At 58.1% G+C, this 17,289-nt stretch overlaps 1 protein-coding gene across 3 annotated transcripts in view; it reads left to right on the forward strand.

The window, feature by feature from the left end:
- The window catches only part of NBL1 (NBL1, DAN family BMP antagonist), a 54,633-nt gene extending 40,494 nt beyond the window's left edge, over nt 1-14,139 (forward strand). The window contains exons 1-4 of one of the 3 annotated variants that reach the window (XM_079147362.1): nt 2,982-3,198; nt 10,897-11,085; nt 11,177-11,288; nt 12,605-14,139. In XM_079147362.1, coding sequence (XP_079003488.1) covers nt 10,919-11,085; nt 11,177-11,288; nt 12,605-12,868 — 543 coding nt within the window. In that variant the 5' untranslated portion in view covers nt 2,982-3,198; nt 10,897-10,918 and the 3' untranslated portion in view covers nt 12,869-14,139. Of the gene's footprint in view, nt 1-2,981; nt 3,199-3,321; nt 3,458-10,896; nt 11,086-11,176; nt 11,289-12,604 lie in introns of those variants that run through there. The other 2 variants (XM_079147361.1, XM_079147363.1) reach the window with 2 other exon arrangements.
- The last annotated feature ends 3,150 nt before the right edge of the window (nt 14,140-17,289 follow it).

A 17,289-nucleotide genomic window follows, 5' to 3' on the forward strand; every position in this document is an offset into this window, starting at 1 on the left:
TGTTCCCAACACCTCTGTGGACATCTGGAACATAGTAGGCACAATAAATATTTGTTAGATAAATGAACGATTCCTGGCAACAACCCTGTGGAGCACATACCATTACTAACTGCATCTTTCGGATCAGGAAACCAGGGCACAGACATGGAACTATTTGCAGTCAGTGGGTGACCGAGGGAAGGGTCAAAGCAAATAGGGCGACGACGTCCGCCAGACCTCCCACCGCGAGTGTGGACACTCCGTCTTCATCTGGAAGATGGTGGTGGGGACCCTGGGCCTGGAAGGAAGGCCCTCCTCTTGTTTGCACTCTTTCTCTGCAGGAGTGCAGAGGCTTGGACCCCTGTTGAGCCCAGACTGACAGGATTAGAGGAAACAGCTGGCCCGAGCCGTGCCCTGCGGGAGGGAGCTCACATTCCCGGGACTCAGGGAGGGAGCTGCTCCCTGCAGCCCAGTCACATTCCAGGTCGGTCATTTTCCTGAGCCCAGATGTTTGCTAATGAGCTGGGGAGAGGGGCTTTCAGCCCTCAGCCCCAGCTCTGGGCCCCACATTACCTCGGCCCCAAGAGGCTGGCCCAGGGCCAGCAGGCTCTGGCTGTGGGCCCGTGCCCTGTGCCAGCCAGGCCTGTCAGGGCAGCTGGAGCAGCGCTGCCAACCAGGTGCATCTCCTGGAGCTTGGAGATTCTGACTTGACAGGTTCTGCCTTCCTGCTGGGCCCCATTACCCTGGACCCACTGCGTCTGCACTGCAGCCTGATGGGAGGGACAGGATGCAGACAAGAGGGCGTGGTGGGCACAGGAGCCTGGGCGGTGGGTTCAAGTAAGTCCGGACTTTGTCAGTCACTAGCCATGTGGTCTTGAGCATGTAACTACACTTTTGGTGACTTGATTTTTCTGACCTGTACAATAGGAACAGCAATGCGACTGTGGTAAGGATTCCGTGAGCTATGGCAGTACTTGCCTCGCCTCGTGCCTGGCTTAACAGGGAAGCTGTCTATAGATGTTTTTAACAAGTCCCCTTCTGGGCCCCCTGCCCACATTATAGTCCTCCTCCAGTGCTCACTGAATACATGTGTGACTCAACTCCAAACTCCACATCTTGATTAGGTGGTTGTCGTTATTCTAGGGCCTCCCTGTTTGTGAGAGGGATGGGCTGCACCGTGCAGGATGCTGACTGGATTCCATCTTACTGCCCCTGGACGTGTGTGATCCAGTTAGCTTCCTGCAGTGTGCGACCTCCACACTGAGAATGTTCCTGAGTACTACCTACATCCAACCCAGTGGGGATGGTTTCTGTAGCGCATGGTTATCCGAGAGACCTTGGGTAGTATCCTGTATGACTTTATTTATTGACTTATTTTGCAGTGCTAGGGCTTAAACCCAGAACCTTGCACATGATCTACATCCCCAGCCTTTTTGACTTTTTATTTTGAAAGAGGGTATTGCTAAGTTGCCCAGACTGACCTTGAACTTGGGATCCTCCAGCCTCAAGCCTCCCACTGTGTGACTTTAGATGAGCTACTTAACCTCTCTCTAGGCCTTCCTTTATTTCATTTATTATGTGGGGATAACAATATTACGCAACAGATTGTGAAAGTGGAAAGTGCTTAGAAAGGGGCCAAGCACGTGATAAGGTGCTCAATACCTGCAGCTATTATAATTGATACTATAATTATCCTATAGAGAGACCAATCTACGGGGGAATAATTACTTCACTCAGTCAAATATACTGTACATCTCTTCTGGCCCCTTACACACAGTGGACCCTGAAGCACATGAGCCCTGCCCTCCAGTCTAATGAGCCAAAACTCGTTAACGGAGGAAGAGATGTGCACTGTATCCTACAGGGACATTAGCACGGACAGGTGGGTCCATGCTCCAGGATCACACCTGCCGCTACCTGAGGGTCTTGGCTTTCCAATATGGTGCTTGAAGAATGAGTTTGCCAGGAGATGAAGGGAGGGGAAGAGAACACCAGGCAGATGACACAGCCCAGGCAACAGCAAGGCGACAGGCTGTTTGGAGAGTGCAAATAGGCTGGAGTAGCCTAGGGGTTACCGCCAGGCCCTGGGAGCCACCTAGGATGCCCTGCCAGGCTGTAACATTGGATGAGTAGGTGGGGAGTCCAACTGGGAGCTTCCAACCTAGCTGAGTTAAAAATGTGGCCGTAGGTAACCATGATATAATGAAAAATCCCCAACACAGCAACTGTGTCCCACTGTGAGCTACCACTTTCAAGAAGCAAAGCTATCTTCTCCCTTGACTGGAAGAAAAGGGTCCTACTACAATCCAGCGCAGCACCCACCGATTAGATAGGTACCCTGTCCCAGGTGAGGCTGGATCCTGGACCAGGAATCCCGCTCTTTCTCAGGAGCCAGAGAAATGAGTCGTTTTTTGGCTTTCTAGTTCGGAGTAGTGCTTTCTGGGGCTCTCAGACCCTTCTCGGGATGCTTAAGCCAAGTATCTGGAGCAGATCAGAGGTCGAATGACACCAGGTAGAAACTGGGTAGACCTGAACCTGGCCGCAAGGAGCGGACAGGATGGGCGCACCGAGGACTGCGGAGTGCCGGGACTTGGTGGGCCGGAGCGCCCCATTCTCAGAGAAAGAATAAAGTCCGGTTCCCATAAAAAGGACATCTCCATCTTTGTCACCCCCAGGCCTGGCACGGCCTCAGAGCCCAGTCCCGGGAAAAGTCAGGCGGAGAGAAGTTGAAGCGCAGAGAAAGCCCGGAGGGCGCCTGAGAATCGGCTGGGGCGCCGGGCTCGCTGTCCTGTGTCCGCGGGGCCGGCCGGGCGTGCGGGCCGCTGCACCGCGCCGTCGGGCCGCGCCGAGGTCCGGCCAGGCGCTGGCGGGCGGGCGGGCGGGGAGAGGGGCCAGGGGCCGGGCGGCCGCGGCGCCCCTCCTGCGCGCCTGGAGGGAGCGGCCGCGCTCCCGCCCGCTCCTTCTCGCGCGTCCCTCCCCTCGCTCCCCCGCCCTCGCTCCCTATTTGGAGCCGAGACACCCTGACGTCGGAGCCGCTCCGCTCGCCGCTCCCCCGCACCGCGCGCCCGCCCGGGCCGCAGACGGCGCGCAGCGCAGCCAGCCCTGCCGGCCGCCTCGCCCAGCCTCCCGGGCGCCCCGGCCTGCGACCCGCGGCTCGCATCCAGCTCCGAGGACCCGGCGGGCGCGCCGCGCTCCCTGCCGCCGCCGCCGCCGCGCGCGGTAAGTCCCGCCCGGGCGGGCACGAGGGCGCCCGGCTACCGGAGGCTTCGGCCGTCGCCGCCGCGCCGCGCCCCCGCCGCCAGCTGCGCGTCGGGCGGCCGCGGTCACTGTGCAGGGCGCCGCCGCCGAGCGCGGGAGCCCACGGGCCGGCCGGGCGACTCGGGCCGCGGGCTCCGGGGACGTGGGCGCGGCGCGGAGCGGCCGGGGGCACCGCCGAGTCCTGAACTCGTCCCCAGCCTCGCTCGGAGTCCGTTCCCCGGTAGGAGTTTCCGCGGCCCGGAGAGAAAGTGGGAGGAGGATGCGTGGCCGAAGGAGAACCGGGCGGGCCGCGCGGGCGCCGGGGCAGCACCGGGGCTCGGCCGCCGGGCTCGCGCGTCCTGCGGCTCTGCCCGGGCCTCTCCGCGCTGCCTCCAGCCTCTCCGCCCCAGGACCCTTCGGCGCCCCTCCTGCCGCACTCTCGGCCTCTCTCTCCGCATCCGTGTGGCCCTGTGGCTCCATCGCTCCATTTCCGCCCCTACGCGCTGGTTCTGCCCCGGGTCTGTTCCCCGCTCTGCCTTCGTTTTCAGTTTCCCTGGGTTTCTGGCTCTGCCTTCGTGTTCTCTCCTCCTCTCTGTCCGCGCTGCCCGCTGTGGGAGTCCGCTCAGTCCGCGCGCCTCCCTGTCCCCCACCCTCTGATTCCGAGCCTCCCACCAGGATCAGAGGCTCGGGTCCCCCCAGGTGGTTTCGTGGATTGTTTCCTAGACCTGGTAAAAGACGAAAAACCCTCTCCCTGCCTCCTGCCTTCTCCCCGGGCCTGGCCTGGGTCATCCTCTTGGAATTGGGACTGGGGCAGGGAGAGCCAGTTTTCTGGGGACGCAGTTCGCCTAAGAATTCCGGCCCTGAGAGGCAGTGTGCACTACCGGATCCTGCTGCCGGCCACCTGCCCCCTGGCCCGCTCTCAGGGCGGGGCGATTCTGATCCTTTACAAGTCTCAGTAAAGGGGGCAGCTGCTGGCCTTGGTGTGGCCAGCCAGCTTGGCGGGCATCAGGGGAGAAGGCCACATTTCCAGACTTTCTGAGGCCCTCGCCCAGCTCTCCAGCTCTCCAGCCACCAGTCTGTAACCGGGAGCACCCCAGGAAAACAACCCGCTGGCACAGGATGGGGGTGGGGAAGTAACTCGTCTACACGGAGCCCCTTGCCCTTTGTTACTGTCTAAACCGCCAGCCTCCTGAGACTCCCCCAGATGCTGGGGCTGCTTGGGCGTGGTTTGCCTTGAGTTGGGGCCAGAGAAGAGGCCAGGCTGGAGCGTTTCCTTGGTGACCCCCACCCCTCTCCACCCACCTCTGCGTGGGGACCTCTCTCTTGGGCCTGTGTTGGAGGGGTGGAGGGGAGTAAGTGCTCTCTGTATTAGCCGGGGTATGGCCTCATGGTTTTAAAGTGAAATTTCAGACTGAGTTTAGCTCCTTCCCCCCACCCGCAACCCCAAGGGTCGGAGGCTGCTGGAGCGGGCAGGGCTGTTGGTGAGGTCTGCAGGGACTTCTGCTGAGCAGATGTGCAGGCCCTGAGCAGCTTATTAGCATGGATGTGTTGCCGAGCCTGTTTCTGGTCTGCAGGCAGGAGGGTCTTGTGGGTAGGAGGGCTGCTAGCTGGGGTTGGGGGCCCGCAGAAGTAGCCAGGGCTGGAAGGTGGAGCTGCCTGGCAAAGGCAGGCGGGCAGGCCTGGGTGGCATGGGCTCGGCCTGGGCATCTGTCTGCTGGATAGTTGGTTCATGCTGTGCCCAGACCCAGGGACGGAAGAAAGCCAACCTGTGGTGAGACTGGGGTCGTGGAATTGGAATCACAGTGGCCGTAAACAACTCCCCAGAGCCAGATTCTCCCCTAGGGAATCTACTAGGATAGACATCCCCAGGCCATGTTGCCTATTTCACAGGTGGCAACTGTGAGGCTTAGGGAAGTAAAAAGCAAATGGCCAGTGACTTGGTCTGTGACCACTGGACTATCCTGCCTTCAGGCACAATGAACCAATGGAAGCTTTGGCCAAAACAGCCAAATCCCAGAGTGCCCGGGGGGTTCCTGCCGGGCTGACCAGGGCAGAGGTCCGACTTGAGAGGGGATCTCAGGCCCGCCCCGTCTTGCCAGTCCCCCGAGCTGCACTTTCAGTTACACCATTCTAGGAAGTCCCTGTATTCCTTCCAAGACCTGGAGGGTTGCCCCACCCTGCCAATCCCCAAGCCTGGGGCTGGCCACCAGCGCCACACCCTCTGGGCTAGCCGCATGCGCAGCCTGGCACTGGGCAGAGCCTGTTTTCCAAAGCCGATCTGGAGGGGTTGCTCTCTCCAGGGCCCTGTCTATCAGTGGCTCTCGGGGACAGTCTGCAAGACTGCAGGTGCTGCCCTGGCAAGGGGGCAAGTTGGGTGGCACCTGGCAGCGTCTAAAACCCTCCTTCACAGCTGTCCTCTCTTTTTAGTATCACCCCAAGGGGTCCCCTAAATCCAGATGCACCCCCAGATTGAGATATTCTCAGGACCCATACAGGATCTGGAAGGAGAGGCAGAGACCAGGGCAGATTAGAGGACCCCATGGTGGGTGATCTCTCCAGAGGTTTCCACGTACACTTCAATTTAATTGTGTGGCTGCCCTGAGGGGTGGGTTTAGCCATGACTCCCACTTTGCAGATGAGGAAACTGAGGCACAGAAAGGTTCAAGTGACTGAGCTAAGATCCGAATCTGGGCTTTTCATGGTTATGAAAGAGACCCAGCCCCTGCTCTGTGTGTGTATGTGATGGGGTGCAGGTAAAGAGGAAGACGAGGGGGAACACTGGGTTTGAATGAGCCACACCCCCCCCCCCCCCACGCTCAGTGTGTCTATTTCCATGTCACCAGATTTCTGAGTCCACAGGTAGAAGCATCCAGGAGCCGCTGGGACAAATGTGCAGGAGTTTCCTCCAGGAGCTGAAGGTGCAGGGAGAAACTTGCCTCTTCACTAGAGGTGTGCCCGCTGTGGTGTGTGTGTGTGTGTGTGTGTGCGTGTGTCAGGGAAGGGAGGGAGACAGGTGAGTAGTCACAATCTACTCTGAAAATCCTGGTGTGCTGGACCTCAAATGACCCTGAATAGTCAACTGACCAGAAGAGGGATGGGGAGTGACTGTTCAGTTGTCACACCAAGTTACCTCTATACTACACGAAGGGTTGCACGGTGGGTGGGAGCTGGAGGAGGTGTTCCTTGAGGTCTAGTCCCGTCCAGTGCATTTAGGATGCCATTGCAGGCGCTGGTGAGCTGAGGGGCCCCTGCCCTGGGGAGCTGGGGGGCTGTGGCTCCTGACCTGGCTGGGCCTCAACCTCATGTGGGGGCTCAAGTACAGATGCCTGGGCCGCAGCCTGGGCTGGGGATTCAGATTACCCAGGTGGACCCAGGCCTCGTGTTTCTGAGGGTCACCTCTGGGAAGTGGCAGGTTCTGGGAGGTGTGACTCCCGTCAGCTCGAGGTGATCCTGCTGCCCACCTCCCTGCCTTCCTGAGTGACCTTGTGAACCAGGCCTTACCCCCAGCCCTGCGCCAGAAGCCTCAGGGCTGGCCTTTTGTTCGCTGCCCTCTCCCCCAGGGGGAAGGTTGGTCACTTTCCTGAGCTGTGCCTCAGGATCCACAGTGCTGAAATGGGTCAGCCGGTGTCATCCCTTGGGGGCCTCCTGTCTGTGTGGTGGCAGCTCAGAACCAGTGGCAGGAGACCTCTGAGGAGTCCGCAGGCTTGGATTTGGGAGCAAATGTGGGTGGGAGAGAGAGTGGGCTTGGCCAGCACCTCCTGCGCCTCCTTGAAGCCAGGCAGCCCCGTGGGGACCGGCAGGTCCGTCCCTTCACCGAGGCCTCAGGGAGCCAGGATCTGCCAGGACCACATGCTTGTCTGCGGGAAGCCAGGGGTGTGATTTGATCTGGTCCGTGGGGACCCCCAGGTCCCAGCCTGGGCAGTGGCTGGACACCAAAGTGCTATCAGGAGCAAGAAGGCAGCCACAGGGCCCGGGCCTCCCTGCTGGCGCCCATTCCCTCCGTTCCCCGGATGCTGCTTCTCCGTCCCTGTTTCTCGCTTCTCTCTTTGGTGACCTGCACCTGCAAGGGTCGCTGGGGGCCCACCTGCTACCCAGGGCGAAGGCCCAGCTCTCCTGTTTACTGAATGTGTGAGCTGCTGCCGGTCTCGGCTTCTCTGTGCCTCCATCTCTGCAGCGGGGAGAGGACATCTGTCCCGTGGGTACCTCCACCCAGAGCCCCTCCTCACCTGTCACCGTCGGCTAGGTGCGGAGCTGTTCTCCAGCCACAACTGAGGACCTCTGTTCCCCTCTCATGCCTTCTCTGGCTGCTCCTGTTCAAAACAACTGTTTCCCCTTGACCCTGAGCTGCTGTTTCCCCTTGGGCTCTGAGCTCCTGAGTGGGTGGAGGCTGGGCCCCCACACCCACTCCTGTTGTCCACCCTGTCCCTCCCTCTGTCCTGGAAGGCACTTGGTAAGGGAGAGGACAGCTGCTGCAGAGAGGAACCGCAGGGAACAGCATGACCCAGGGAAGGACATGGCTCGGGTGACCTCTCGGGGCCTCGGGGCGCTGCACAGCCTGGGGCGGTGGCCTGGAAGATCGCAGACTCCCCTTCCCGCCCTGGCACTCGGGAGTCCCATGACTTGCTGTGTGATCTCCAGGGCGGGGAGGAAGAGCTGAGAATCTGGGTGAGGCTGGAGGAAGGAAGGCCCGACTGCTGCTTAAAAAAAGTTAGCTTGAAAAAACAAAAATGTATAAACCCACAAACAGTGCAACCTGCTAGCAGAGAGCCCCCCACTGATGGGGGACGCGTGGGCTCTTCCTGGCAGGGCAGGGCAGGGCACCGGGGCAGGAGGCGGGCTGGGGAGGTGGGTGTGTCCTGACATGTGTGGGAGAGGCTCCGCAGCCTGGCCTCCTCCCGCCCCAGCCTGGCCAGGGCTCTGATGCTGCTGGCCTTTCCCATGAGCCCCCTCCCCCGGGGAAGAGAGCTGCCAGCCATGGGTGCCGGCTGGTTGCTGGGTGCTTTCCTTCTTTTCCAAGGAGGATGCTCTGTTCCCCATTCAGGGTGGGAAAAGGGGGTTCCCAGAGATGAACTTTATTTCTGGAAGCCACATAGCTCCTAGGTGAGAGGTCTGGGATTCCAGCCTTGGAGACTCCAGGGGACTGAGTCTGGTGGGAGTGGGGGCGTCTGGGGGATCTCAGGGCTGCTGGCCTAGGGGAGCTGAGGGTTGCCCCAGTACCCTGCTCTGAGGTCCTGGTGGGGTTATAGCTTATGAGTAACTCTCCACTGGGCAGTGAGAGGAAGAAGGAGGCGAGGTGGCCTTCTGCCTCAGTGTACCCCATTTCTCCTCGATTTCTGCCCAGCCTTTGCCTAACCAACAGTGACTGTTCCCAGAACTCGCCGTTGTTCTGTCTCCTGGCAGCCTGTTATTACTTCAGCAGCAGGCTCAACTCCACTCAGCTCCAGCCTGACCCGATTCTCGCACATGCCCATAGACCACACTCGTTACAGCCCTCCTCTCAATCCCAGATCCCGCAGAGACCTTGGATCTTCCCTGGCCCGGTTGCCTCTGGCCTCTTGTGAAGACCATGTTCAGATTTTGGCTCAGGCTGATTCCCTAGAGAGGGCAGAGGACCTACCGGAGGCCAGGAAGCCCCGGATGCTAGGCTTGTCCACAGCGGCCAGGTGCCAGGTCCCCTCTGCCTTGGTCGTGCTGAGAGCCTGGGCTTCACCGTGGATCTTCTGAGCGAGACCCGGTGTGCGTGGATGAGCATCAGCATTGCGGCAGGAGCTCCTTCGGGTGGGGGCAGACTGTCCCCACTTCCCTCCAGCTGCTCCTCTCTCTGCTGGGCTGGGGTCAGAGGCCGTCTCCAGTGAGCTGAGGCCTTTGGAGTGGCAGGAGCAGAGGGGGACTGCTGGATGGACAGCAGAGCGCTACAGAGTGTCATACCTGCAGGCTGCCTCTGCCCTGCCTGCAAGACCCCGTGCAGCCCACCCAGCAGATTTCCACTGCGGAAGCAGGCCAGCCCCCTCGTCACCAGGCACCCGCCTCTGCCAGCCCCACTTCCTTTCTGAGGAGGGTGGGTCCAGGTTAGGGCTGTTCGGAATGGGGTGCCTAGTCCCAAGCCATCCCCACCCCTGGTGCTGGGCTTCTGTGGGACCTGTCCTTATCCCCTCCTTCAGCCTCACCCAGGACCCTTTAGGATCATCCCAAGACCTGGAGCCCAGAATGTTTGAGTTGGAAGGTTGCCCCGCCTGGCTGCCCACAGAACCACTCCCCGGAAGCTTGTTGGAGGTGCTGAGTCCCAGCCACCCGAGAGCTTCACCCCACAGGTCTCCGGGGATCCTGATGAGTTGTTGGGTTTGGTAGCCGCTGGCCTAGGGCAACTCCCTCATTTTCCCGGTGCCCTGTCTAGAGGGTTGGGGACCCCACTCAGGCACTGCCCTTACTTCCTAATCTCTCCGGATCTTCCCTGACCACTATTTTTGAGGGCGGAGTGGGAGAAACCCACAGAAGGTGAAGTTGGGCAACTTAATCCTTTAGACACCGACTGTCCTGCAGCGCCATCTCCTGGCAGACTCTGGTATTGTCTTGGTGTCTGCTCCTATTTCAGGGGATGGGCAGATAGATGTTCAGCTGGACTTTGTCTCCTGCTCCACTCAGGGGTTAGGATGGAGCTGCTGGAAATGCTGGGTGTAGGGCCCGTGGGCTCAAGGCTCAGGAGGGGCATCCAAGAAAGAAATGTGTCTGAGTGGGGTGGCACAAGAATTCACTGTGACATGAAGGTTGAGTTTAGCTTTCCCAGCATCAGAAAGAATCCTGATAGATGGCCGTTGTAGTGACTGTCTAGGAGACATTGAGGGCTGTGGGATAATTTTTCATGCGTGGGGTGCTGGGAATCGAATCCTGGGTCTTGCACCTGCTAGACACCTGCTCTACCAGTGAGCTGCACTCCCAGCACAACGGATTTTTCTGCTACAGGACCCACAGCATCAAAGTAAGCGGGAGCTCCTTGTTTGCTGGACATGTACTTGAACACGTGGTGTCTTGTTTAGTAATTGCACCGATTCTTTTTCTTTGCCTTATTTCTTATATTATTTTTTTAATTATATTACTATTATTATTATTATTTTGGTACCAGGGATTGAACCCAGGGCACTTATCCACTGAGCCACATCGCCAGACATTTTTGTATTTTACTTAGAGACAGAGTCTTGCTGAGTTGATTAGGGCCTGGCTGAAATGCTGAGCCTGGCTTTGCAGTCCTCCTGCCTGGGCCTCCTGAGCCACTAGGATTCTAGGTGGGCACCACCACGTCCGGGGCAGTTGTACCAGTTCTTTGCCATTCAGCATGTCCACGTTTTAGAGGAAGAAACAGAGACACAGAGATAAACAGTAACTTGCTCAAGGCTCCATAGCAAGTTATGAAAAGAACAAACACATCCGGAGTATGCATTACCTGCGAGACTCATTTCATACCTCGTTTACTCTCCCTGACACCCACCAAGGCTGTACCACTTCTGGACCCCCCTTTGAGATTCAGAAAGGAGAAATAACTTGTCCAAGGTTGGACTTGGTTAGTGAGTGGAAGAACCCAGGGATCAAGTTCTGGCCCATGTGGGCTTGTTACCACCACCGTACCCCAATGCCTGGCCTCCCGAGTGCTGCTGGGCCTTACCTGCCACCTGTGCTCCGTTCCAGGACTCTGGAGGCCACGGGCACGATGCTGCAGGTCCTGGTGGGGGCTGTCTTCCCTGCCATGCTATTGGCTGCCCCCCCGCCCATCAACAAGCTGGCCCTGTTCCCAGACAAGAGTGCCTGGTGCGAAGCCAAGAACATCACCCAGATCGTGGGCCACAGCGGCTGTGAGGCCAAGTCCATCCAGAACAGGTGGGCCCCAGGGCATGGGTGGGAGGTGAGGACCAGGGTTCCCTGCTTCTCCCCCATGGTGACATGGCACTGGTGACCTCTCCTCCCACAGGGCGTGCCTAGGACAGTGCTTCAGCTACAGCGTCCCCAACACCTTCCCGCAGTCCACAGAGTCCCTGGTGCACTGCGACTCCTGCATGCCAGCCCAGTCCATGTGGGAGATTGTGAGTACGGCCCCATGCCCCTGCTCAGGCCCCTCATTCCAGCTGCTGGCCAGTTACCTAGGAGGCCCCACCCTGTGCAGGGTGCGGGCTTGTGCTGGGGACGTACACTAGCCCCTGCCACAGAACGGGCTTGCAGGCCTGTCACCAGCCTGCACACAGGATCTTGCTGAAGCTTCATTCTGATGTGCTGAAAGGTTTCCGGTGGTTTCCCATCGTTTTAGACTGAGACCAAAATCTGCAATGCCCTGCGAGGCTCCACACAGTGTGGCTCATCAGTATGTCCAGCTTCATCTTGTCCCTACCCTCCTTAAGAGCTGGACATTTGACATCAGCCCACTTCCTTTAGTCCCTTCCTACCAGCTCTCTCCCTTCCACCACAGGGCCTTTGCACATGTCTGAAAAACAACTTCCTCCTCCTCCTCCGCCTCCTGCCCTTCCTCCTTCCTCCCCGCCTCTAGTTGACTTCTATTCATTCTTCTGCTCTTGGCTCAGCATCGTTTCCCTGGAGCCTCTTTCCAGACACCCTGACTGACTGGGACAAATCCCTGTTCCATTGGCTCCTGAGGCCTGTGTGCCTCTGCTTTGAGCACCTGTCACATCTGCGGTCTCCATCCGCGTCTGGCTAATTGTGACAAGTCTGTTTCCCCATTTAGATTCTGAGTCCCTTGAGGGATTGTGCCTGTCCTTGTGTCCTGAAAGCTGGCATAGAGTAGGTGCTGTGTGGAAGGAAGGAGGGAAGGAGGGAGGAAGAGAGGGAGGAGGGACGGAGGGACATAGGAAGGGAGGGACCACAGGGGCGGGCAGGATGCTCATGGGGTTCCTACAGGGTGAGCCTCAGTTGGGCTGGGGCTCCTTTGAGGAAGGGAGGTCTGAGCGGGGACCCAGAGGTTTCCCAGAAGTTACCTGGGAGAGCTTAGGGTAGGTGGGGGGATGAGTGGGCGGGAGCGGTCCAGGCAGGGCACAGCATGTGCGGAGCCTCCTGGGCAGGCCAGGTGGCAGAGTAGACAGGAGCGGGGGTCACCTGGCAGCAGCCTGAAGGCTGTGGGAGGTGAGGGCTAGGGTTTTCCCCAAGAGCAGTGGGAAGCCACACTTGGTTTTCTCCCCAGGGAAATGGGGAGAAACCCTGGGGGACGGGCGGGAGCGAATCAGATGACGCCTGTGGGGTTTGGTCCCCTGTCAGCTGGTGGGCCTGCTGGTCTGATGGGTGCCACAGGGCGGCTCTGGGGCTCGTGGCCCAGCAGGTAATGGTACTCTCGGGCCTCCCCACTTGCTCCAGGCTGCAGGAATATCCCTTCACCTCCTCCTGCTCCCTGCAGGTGACCCTGGAGTGCCCTGGCCATGAGGTGGTGCCCAGGGTGGACAAGCTGGTGGAGAAGATCCTGCACTGCAGCTGCCAGGCCTGCGGCAAGGAGCCCAGCCACGAGGGCCTGAGCGTCTACGTGCAGGGCGAGGACGCGCCCGGCGCCCAGCCCGGCGCCCACCCCCACCCTCACCCTCACCCCCACACCGGTGGGCAGACCCCTGAGCCCGAGGAGCCTCCTGGCGCCCCCCATGCTGAGGAAGAGGGGGCTGAGGACTGAGGCCTCCATCTCCTCCCCCCTGGGCCCCCTGTGGAATGCTGGTCTCAGCCTCCGGGGAGGAGAGAGGGGAGAGGCGGAAGCCCCCACCTTTGGCACTGGATGGACTTGGATTCAGACTTGGACTTGGAATGCTGCCCGTTGCCATGGAGATCTGAAGGGGAGGGGCTGGAGCCACACTGCACAATTTAATATATTCAAGTGTCAGGGCAGAAGCCGAGGTCTGCAGGGCTCTTTCTGGAAAGCGTGCGTGGGGCTCTTCCTTTCTGCCTTTTAGAGACGTGACCTGGGGAGAGGACGGAAGTTGGCTGAGCTGCTGACGAGCGGGTGAGGCTCTGAGACAGCAGGCCAGGCCAAGGTCCTCAAAGCCCCTTGCGGGGCGGGACCCCCGGGGGTGAGCAGACGGTGCAGCCAGAGCCCTGGACTGAGGGTGGGCAGGAGGGGCTGGGCTAGGAGCATCCCTGGCAGGAGCGGATGCCCGCCCCGCAGGTTTCCCCAGAGGCCTCCCACACCCGCATCCCCAGAGAGGTGTCGCCTCCAGGGCGCGAAGTGGCCACTCAGTAGGGTGGTTTGGGAGTCAGGCCAGGGCAGGACCCTGCTGGCTCAGGGCCCGGAGCCAGGAGCCAGGTTCTCTGGGCCTTGCCTTGGCGTCCTCGGCTGCCTGGGTGTGGGGAGAAGGGGTCAAAGGAAGAATCTTCCTGGGCCAGGGGGAGGGCAAGCCCCAGGCCACCACTGAAGAAGACCGTCCCCCCAACCCCCACACAGAGATCTTAGTGCCTGCCACTGTCCCCAAGTTCTAGGCCCTTCACAAAGCTGATTGGAACCGACCCTGCCTCTGGGGGAAGGTCCTTATGAATATTCTTTGGCCAGTGGAGTGGGGGTTGTCCCTCCCCCAGAGGCTCAGAGGAGGACCTGAGTGGACACTGACTGAGCTTCTAGGAACTCCAGGACAAGGAGGCCCTGTGGGCAGCTGTGGTGGCCTCACCCTCCAGCTCCCTGCCCTGCCCCTCTTTCTCCCAGCTGCACTTTAACCCTGGAGGGGTGAGGGACCGAGGGGCACAGGCAGGTGGCTGGTGAAGAAGACCCCCCAGTGCCCTGAACTGCCTGTGCTGCTCTTGTGTGTCCGGGGTGCTGCCAGCCCACCATCCCTGCCTGGGGTGCCCGCGCCCACGGCTGACCCTGTCCTGACGAGAGCTTCTAGAGCTTGTAACCAGTAGCGGTCTCCCTATGGACCCTGACGTATGACGTATGAATAAATGCCTTCCATGCCTGTGTTCTCTGCCCTGTGCTTTCTCTGGGGTCCCAGGAGAGGGGAGCCCTGGGCCCGGCTGTGCCATGCAGAGCGGGCCTGCCAGGCACCACCTGCAGCTCCTCCCCGCATCCTGCGACCTGTTCACTCACCTGCCACACGCCTCCAGGGACAGGACCCCAGCCCTGCCTCGCAGCTCCCACCTCGTCCCTTGGGAGTCCATCTCTCCTTGCATGTGCCTTGGGTGGGACCCCAGAACTGGAGTGTTACCCCAGGGCCTTGGGCTTGCCTCCTGCCATCCCTTCAGAGTGACCCAGCACCAGCCCTTGCTGGGGCCACAGCCTGACCTGGCTTCCGGAGAAGAGGAAATTCCAAACTCAAAACCACTGGTTACAAATTAATAAAAATTCGGGTCCCGAGCTAAGTACCTGATATAAATCAACCCACCCGACACCCAGAGATACTGCCCTTTTTGTGGGTGAGGCATCTGAGGTGCAGAGGACTTAGTAATTTCCCAGGATCTGGCAAATGCGGGCAGTCTGGCCCAGCACGCAGGCCAGGCTTGGGGATGTCAGCACTCAAGTCCACCGGGGGGACGTCCAACATTTGTTTTGCAGAATGGGAAACTGAGGCTCTGGAAACAGGAAGACTCGCATGGGCTCACAGGCCTCCCTGACATGCCTGCGGAGAACGGATGTCAAAATACTGGCAGTAAATGCGCCACCAGAGGTCCTTCGTGTTGACCTCTGAGCCCCTGTGGGATTGGATCTGAGCACTCCTGGCGACAGAAGTAGTCTTGGTCCTCCGTCCTGTGTTTGGAACAAGGAAGGGTCTAAGCCGACAGATACATAAATGAATTAGAAGCTGGGTGGAGAGAAAGCAGAAAGGTGGCTGGCACAGCTGGTGACGGGCCCAGAGGCCTGCAGCGAGTCCCGCAAGTTGGGCCCCGAGGCTCCACGCCGAGCTGGGTTTCAGCCAGATTTAAGATGGGTGGGAGGAGGCACTGGGGCCTGAGTTCGGTGGGGAGGCGTGGTTCCACGGGAAGGGCGTTGCTGATTGGCTGTGGGAACCAGCGAGGGGGAGGAGCCGGGTTTGAGAAGCGGAGGCTAGTAGAGCATTTGCTCTGAGACACACACACACACACACACACACACACACACACACACACACACACACACACACACACACACACACACACAGACAGATGTAGGTTAGTGACTTCTGATTTTTCTCTCCACCTAGCTCAAACGGAACCACCCAAAGAGCCCAGGAATAAAATTGCAGCCCCCGCCCCTCCCCACAAGGGTGGAGGGATTTAAAATCTTTACTAGGAATTAACGATGGTATCAGGCCCTCTCTGGATGGCTGGGCAATTGCGATAATTAGCCCTGGCCCCCAGCCTCTGCCTATGTGGAGCAAGCCTTCCTTGCCCCAAGCCCCTGGCAAAGCCTGGGCTCAGATCGTGCCTACCTCCTAACTGTAATCTAAGCAGCTCACCTAAGATCTCCGAGGCTCAGTTACCCTGTGTGTAAAACGGGGACGACCGACCACACTGACTTCACTCCCGGGGTCATGATGAGCGGGGGAGGGGAGGCCGTCAGGGCACACGAGAGTTTGACAATGCCTGGAATTGGTAAGACCTCAATAAATGTCAGGAGCTATTATTATTGAGAATGAAGAATTGCAGGTGGTTGGGTTGATGATTTTGTCCATTCATTTAATGGGAAGATATTTATTAAGAACCTACTATGTGCCAGTGAACAGAACAGAAAGAACCTGCCTGCATGGAATTTATGCTCTTGCTCCAGACTTTCTTCCAGAACTGCTTCTAGCAGGACTTGCAAACTACCTGAACCTGTTTCTCCATCTCTGCAGTGAGGTCCTTTGCTTGACCTCTATGTCCTTCCAGGTGTGAAGGTCTGGGCAGAGGCTTCCTAAGACTCAGCTGTCCCGTGGTGGCCCCAGCTGTCTCCTTCAGAGAGCAAACTCACCATGGCTAGAAGTAATCAAGCAAAGTCTGATCATTTAAAAAAAAATTGGTATTGGGGATTGAACCCTGGGTGCTTAACCACTGAGCCACATCCAAAGGCCTTTTTAATATTTTTATTTAGAGACAGGGGCTTGCTGAGTTGCTTAGGGCCTCGCTGAATAGCTAAGGCTGGCTTTGAACTCAAGATCCTCCTGCCTCAGCCTCCCAAACTGCTAGGCGTGCACCACTGTGCTCCATGTCACTAAGCATTCTTGAAAGTTTGTCTCTGCAGTGTTGAGGAAGTTCGAGACTTGGTTATTCTGAAAAGGAAATGACAAATGCTAGAACTTATGCTTGGAGCTACTGAAAAGGTCTCAAGTTGAAGATGATAACAATGTGGCCACAAGGGGGCACCACCACCCTAGCCCAATCCTTAAAAATATAATTTTTAAAAATTAGAGCCAAGTATAGACCATACGATAAATAATATCCAGGTGTATCCAATGAACTCACGTTAAAATGATCACATTGGGCATGGTGGTGCACACCTGTAATCCCAGCTACTCCACAGGGTAAAGCAGGAGGATCACAAGTTGGAGGCTGGCCTCAGCAACATAGCGAGGCCCTAAGCAATTTAGTGAAACTGTCTTAAAATAAAAAATAAAAAGGATTGAGGATGGAATTCAGTGGTAGAGTGCCCCTGAGCTCAATCCCCAGTATCAATCAATCAACCAGTAACAGATAAATAAAATGATCACTGTGTTTTCTTCACAAAAAATAAAAGACATTGCACATTATAGAAAAATCTGAAATGAAGGATACATTCTTTCCCATTGTATACTAATGTTTACAAAGCTAAAATCTGGCAGACCCCTCTTCTGTGCCAATAGTTTTAAATACTCGTCCAATCTGCATCTTCACAGAAGCAGAGCGTTTAAGAGGCTTTGCCAACCTCACAGAGCAAGTAGCCAAATCATGACTGGGAACCCAGGTCACAGGACTCTAAAACCGGTTCTGCAGAGCACCGATGAGGTAGCTGCTCCTGACATTAGGAAGCCTTTGGCTAGCAGAGGGACTACGGGATGGACACTTTCCCACTATACAGCTGGAAAGGCTGAGGCCGACAGCACCATCAAGTTGACATTTAATCTCAGTGACCCTGGGAAGCAGATGCTGAATTGTCTCCAAGGAGATGGAGTGGTTGGC

The sequence above is a fragment of the Sciurus vulgaris genome (genome assembly GCF_902686455.1).
Source record: "Sciurus vulgaris genome assembly, chromosome: 1".
Classification (NCBI taxonomy): Eukaryota; Metazoa; Chordata; class Mammalia; order Rodentia; family Sciuridae; genus Sciurus; species Sciurus vulgaris.